Source organism: Bison bison, unplaced genomic scaffold (genome assembly GCF_000754665.1).
Source record: "Bison bison bison isolate TAMUID 2011002044 unplaced genomic scaffold, Bison_UMD1.0 scf7180017864063, whole genome shotgun sequence".
Taxonomy (NCBI): Eukaryota; Metazoa; Chordata; class Mammalia; order Artiodactyla; family Bovidae; genus Bison; species Bison bison.
The window spans coordinates 1,053,939-1,059,541 of NW_011494635.1; the positions used below are offsets into that span (position 1 = coordinate 1,053,939).

Consider the following 5,603-nt stretch of genomic DNA (forward strand, 5'->3'; position numbering starts at 1 on the left):
CATAGCATTTATCGAGCCCATCTTTGCACGAAATGTTCCCTTGGTATCTCGAATTTTCTTGAAGAGATCTCTAGTCTTTCCCATTCTGTTGTTTTCCTCTATTTCTTTGCATTGATCGCTGAAGAAGGCTTTCTTATCTCTTCTTGCTATTCTTTGGAACTCTGCATTCAGATGCTTATATCTTTCCTTTTCTCCTTTGCTTTTCACTTCTCTTCTTTTCACAGCTATTTGTAAGGCCTCCCCAGATAGCCATTTTGCTTTTTTGCATTTCTTTTCCATGGGGATGGTCTTGATCCCTGTCTCCTGTACAATGTCACGAACCTCATTCCATAGTTCATCAGGCACTCTGTCTATCAGATCTAGGCCCTTAAATCTATTTCTCACTTCCACTGTATAATTATAAGGGATTTTATTTAGGTCATACCTGAGTGGTCTAGTGGTTTTCCCTACTTTCTTCAATTTAAGTCTGAATTTGGCAATACGGAGCTCATGATCTGAGCCACAGTCAGCTCCTGGTCTTGTTTTTGCTGACTGTATAGAGCTTCTCTATCTTTGGCAGCAAAGAATATAATCAATCTGATTTTAGTGTTGACCATCTGGTGATGTCCACGTGTAGAGTCTTCTCTTGTGTTGTTGGAAGAGGTCGAACCTGGGTCTCCTGCATTGCAGGCAGATTCTTTACCACTGAGCTATGAGAGAAGCCCCAAAATCCAGAGCAGGTAGCAAATTGATACCTAATGTATTATTTGCATGATGGATCAACCATCATAGTCAGTGAGTCCAATATTAACTCTAGATACAGTTTAGCTGCCTGAGAATGCAACTCAGTCTTCACTGCTGATCTGTAACCAGGAACTCAGTCTGTCCTGCATGGGCAGAAGTCATGACCCCCCAGTCCAGTCACCAGTCAAGACAGGTCAGGTTGGATATGATGCGATGTTGAAATAGTTCAAGCTGTAGTTAAATAACAGGGATCTACTGCACAGCACAGGGCACTGTATTCAATATCTTGTAATAACCTATAATGGAAAAGAATCTGGAAAAAGACTATCAGTTCAGTTCAGTCCAGTCACTCAGTCGTGTCCGACTCTTTGCGACCCCATGAATTGCAGCACGCCAGGCCTCCCTGTCCATCACCAACTCCCGGAGTTCACTCAGACTCACGTCCATCGAGTCAGTGATGCCATCCAGCCATCTCATCCTCTGTCGTCCCCTTCTCCTCCTGCCCCCAATCCCTCCCAGCATCAGAGTCTTTTCCAATGAGTCAACTCTTCACATGAGGTGACCAATGTACTGGAGTTTCAGCTTTAGCATCATTCCTTCCAAAGAACACCCAGGGCTGATATCCTTTAGAATGAACTGGTTGGATCTCCTTGCAGTCCAAGGGACTCTCTTCTCCAACACCACAGTTCAAAAGCATCAATTATTCAGTGCTCAGCTTTCTTCACAGTCCAACTCTCACATCCATACATGACCACTGGAAAAACCATAGCCTTGACTAGATGGACCTTTGTTGGCAAAGTAAACTGAATCACTTTGGTGTATATCGGAAACACTGTAAATCAACTAGACTTATAAGAAAATAAAATACTTTCAGCTGAAACCTTTCTAGGATGGAAATGAAAGCAAGAGACAGAAATGAGATGTGTAATCATGTGTATTCTCTCTTTTGAAAAATCAGGGACGTCCTGCCATTTACCTTGAAGTTGCCTTATGCCATTTCAACAGCCAAGACCGAGGCTCAGCTTGAAGAACTTGCCCAGCTGGGACTAAGTAAGTGGGTGCCCTTGCCCAGTCTCTTGTCATGCATGTGTGGAGCAGAGCCAGTGGCCCCTGAAACATTGTTGCATCAGAATGTAACCCTCACCTCCATGGCAGAACTTCAGGAGGCCCTGAGTCACACCTTTTGAGAGTCTTTTTCTAAGTCAAGCATTGAACCAGCTCTCAGAGGCAGGTGCTAGGTTTGCCTGGGGAGCTCCCACAATTCTCCCCAGCACCTCCTGTTGATGAGTTTGTGCTCCCCCAAATGTCCAGCAGGTGTCTGTCATAGGTCCTGCCTTTCTATGGCATCTTGCTGGGGAATGGCCATGCCTGATGGACAGGGAAGTCCGGCGCAGGCACCTCCCCTGCTTGAGTTTTATTCTAGAACGCACGGCGTAGATGGCACTTCTGTGCTTTGAGGAATCTGACTGCACAGGCTTCCAGGGAACATCTGTCTCAGTTCCTCTCTGCCTCAGTTCTGGCCCTGGTGTTCTCGGCCACATCCCTCACCCCGCCGAGCATCCCCACTCCGGCCAGCCAGATGTTTGCTTCCCCTCGTGCCTCTCAACCCAGCCCCGTGCTGGGCAGTGGATGGTAGGGGCTCAGGACACACCACTGCCCCAGTATCACTTCTGGGTCCTGTTGCCCTAGGGAATCTGTGTGCATTTGACTTTCACACACACACACATACACACACACACACACACACAGTTTTCCTCCTTGATGGGAAAGGGGAATTCTCTTAAGATTTCAGGGCTCCAGTCTTCAGGTAGATGAGCAACAAGGCCATGGTATTTGAGTGAGAGTTTGGGATTCAGAAGTGCAAGTCCCAGGATTCTTAGAACCTAAGAAACTGTGATGCTTGACCCAGCAAATAAGAAATGTCCTTCCTTGGGCACGTTTTCCCCTTACTCTAAAGAATCTGTTCTGAAGGGGGTGCCATTGCCAGGGGAGCCTGCAGAATTCACAGAGAAGCCTGGAGTTAAGAGTCATGTTCCTCTCTGAAACCTAGATTGCCTCAGAAGAATTGCCACATGCAACCAAGGCCTGCCTGATGGGCAGCTGCATTGCAGGACAAGGAGGCAGAGTCCTGGTAAAAATACCAGGGCCACGTAAGAGTCCCTGCTGAAAAGTCATGCCATCTCTGCCACTGAGCTTTATACCCCTTGGAAAGAGTTCAAAGCATTTCCTGAGTTTAAGGTCACATCACCACCTAGATTCTAGCCCTGCTGAGGACGTGTTCCAGGTCTCTGTTTCCTCTGGTGACCTCTGTCCCTGGGTCTCCCAGGTGGGTGGTCCACCTGCTATGTGTGCTTCGTGCCAGGGCTCAAGGACTAGAGTATCTGGGGGCAGCCCTTGTGCCCTGAAAAGGCTAAGGCAAAAAAAAAAAAAAATCTGTTCTGGTGGCCACTCACCAGAAGCAAAATTTTTTAAAAAGCCAAAGTATTAATTGCTCAATCATGTCCCAGTCTCTGTGATCCTGTGGACTGTAGCCCACCAGGCTCCTGGGCTCCTCTATCCATATAAGTCTTCAGGCAAGAATACTGAAGTGGGTAACATTTCCCTTCTCCTGGGGATCTTCCCCACCCAGGGCTCAAACCCAGGTCTCCTGCATTGCAGGCAGATTCCTTACCGTCTGAGCCACCAGAGAAGCCCATAGATATTGAACGTGTAATATTTACTGTGTACTTCATTTTGTGAAGAGACATCCCTTTTTAAAACCCTGTATCTCATGTATTTGTTCATCTAACAAGTGTTTCTGGAGGCTGCTATGTGGCAGCCACAGCAAGGGTTTAAGGATCCATAGGGTCTCTCCCCCTTGCCCACTCCCCAGCTCTATAGTCTGTATGGGAACAACACATACACAAGAACTACACGTTCTATATTTGCAAAATCTCAACAACGGTTGACAGTGGGAATTTAAGGAGGGTTAAATTTCGAGCTAGAGCAGCCCTATACTGGCCACTATAAAAATATGTAAGGCTAGTCAGCACACACTTTTAAAATTTCCTAGTGGCCACATGAAAGAGGATTAAAGGTGCAGTTAATTTTTATAATTTATTTACTATGTGAAATGCTATTTCAATATATCATCCCTATTTTTTTAAATAGTAATGAAATATTTTACCTTCTTTTTTTCTTGCTAAGTGTTTGAAATCCAGTATATATTATATCCTTACAGCACACTTCTATTCAGGCACTAAATTTTCAGCAAAAATACATGGATCAGTATTTAGATTCCATTAAATTTACAACTGAAGAAGTAGTTTCACATACCCCAGTTCCAGATCTACTTGAGTTTCCCAGTAATGCAATTGTTCAGTTTTACATTTAAATGGGTTTACATGAAATAAGATGGAAAATTGAGTCCCTGGTTGCACAAGCTGGATTTCAAGCGCTCACTGGCCACAGGTGGCTGTTGGCTTCCCTGTTGGACAGCACAGACCTAGAGGGAAGGAAGGACGACAGAAAGCGGGCAACAGGAGCCAAGGTCAGGGGTGTGCATGGCAAGGACAAGGCAGGCCCAGGGCTCCTGGCCTCACCCTCTCTCCAGGATCCCGGTGACCAGCCATTCTGGGCCCTTAGGAAAGAAACACAGTTTCAGCAAACACAGCAAGGCAAAGCGGTAGAGAGAGCAACCTATTCCAGATGGAAATGACACCAGGTATTTATTTATCAGCCTCCCTTGATTTGCATGGAAGGCCGACCTGTCCGTCCAAGGACGCACAGGCAGGGTGCCTACAGTCACAGCGATGTGCCCCACTCCAGAGTGTGCTGAGCCGCAGTGGCCACGGCTAGAAGGCTGGAGATTTGGGAAGACTGGGCAGCAAACCACAAAGACAGTCGAACTTGCACTTATCCTTGGCCTGAGCCCGGCTGTCCTGTTTTTTTGTTTTTTTTTTTTTGCTGATGGGCCCTGCGAGTGCATTTTTCCTGCTTTTGGGTTTTAATGCTGAATGTGTAAAACCCCAGGCAGATTGTGTAATGTCCACAGACCCAGCTGCTCGTCCTGCCCATTAAAGGGGAACTGCAGGCCCTAGGGGGTGGAGGAGGGCACCCCAGGATAAGGGGATCCATCAGAAAGGGTGCTGCCACCGGGCGGGCAAACTCCCTCTTGGTGGAGCAAGTGGGAAGCCGCCTCCCACCCCTCCCCGGGGACCCCCCACCCCACAGCCTTCTCCCAGCTCCCACTGTTCCTTTTTCCTCACCTGGGGAAGGGCTGGGCCCTCTGTGGGCAACAGCCAAGCCATTTCTCAAGAGCCTTGAAGCCCAAAGCCTCACGAACCTTCCTGGGAGCCCGCAGCTGGGCCTGGCAGCATTTCCAGCCCTTCCAGTAAAGGAATGCAGTTAAAAGCAAAAAGAGAGAGAGAGAAAGGAAAACACCACACTCCAGCATAGCACCTCCCCTCCAAAGCCATGCATTGCCAGGCAAGTGTGCTGTTTGTGATGGACAGGCCGAGTGCACTGTATTTACATTCTTGTGTTCACGATAATGACTTTCAGATTTTTGGAGCTCTCCAGCTGACAACAAACCCCCAAACCCTCCACCTCCCCATAGGCCTCCCTCCTCCGACGGCGGCGACGACGGTGTGAGTCCGGCCTCCTCGCGTCAGCTCTGCCTGATAAATGGAGTGCATTCTATAAAAACCAGGACGCCCTCGGAACTGGAGTGCAGCCAGACCAACGGGGCCCTGTGCTTTATTAATCCCCTGTTCTTCAAAGTGCACAGCCAGGACCTCGGCGGGGGCCCCCGGCGGCCCTGCACTCGGACTCCCGACGCGGATGGCACCGAGAGGCCTCGGTCCCCGCCGCCCCGGCCCCCGCCGCCCGCTATTCATAGT

General features: G+C 48.4%; 1 protein-coding gene and 1 long non-coding RNA gene across 2 annotated transcripts in view; one reads left to right on the top strand and one right to left on the bottom strand.

Moving 5' to 3' along the window:
• Positions 1-5,603, top strand: part of RIN2 (Ras and Rab interactor 2) — a 178,110-nt gene that overhangs the window by 147,977 nt on the left and 24,530 nt on the right. The window contains exons 7-8 of the mRNA XM_010836598.1: positions 1,682-1,773; positions 5,266-5,601. Of these exons, the coding sequence (XP_010834900.1) occupies positions 1,682-1,773; positions 5,266-5,601 (428 nt within the window). The remainder of the gene's footprint in view (positions 1-1,681; positions 1,774-5,265; positions 5,602-5,603) is intronic.
• On the bottom strand, positions 3,806-5,252 carry LOC104985944. The gene is made up of 2 exons (XR_824979.1): positions 4,971-5,252; positions 3,806-4,342 (listed from the first exon to the last, which is right to left on the bottom strand). It is a non-coding gene; the product is annotated as an uncharacterized LOC104985944 (long non-coding RNA).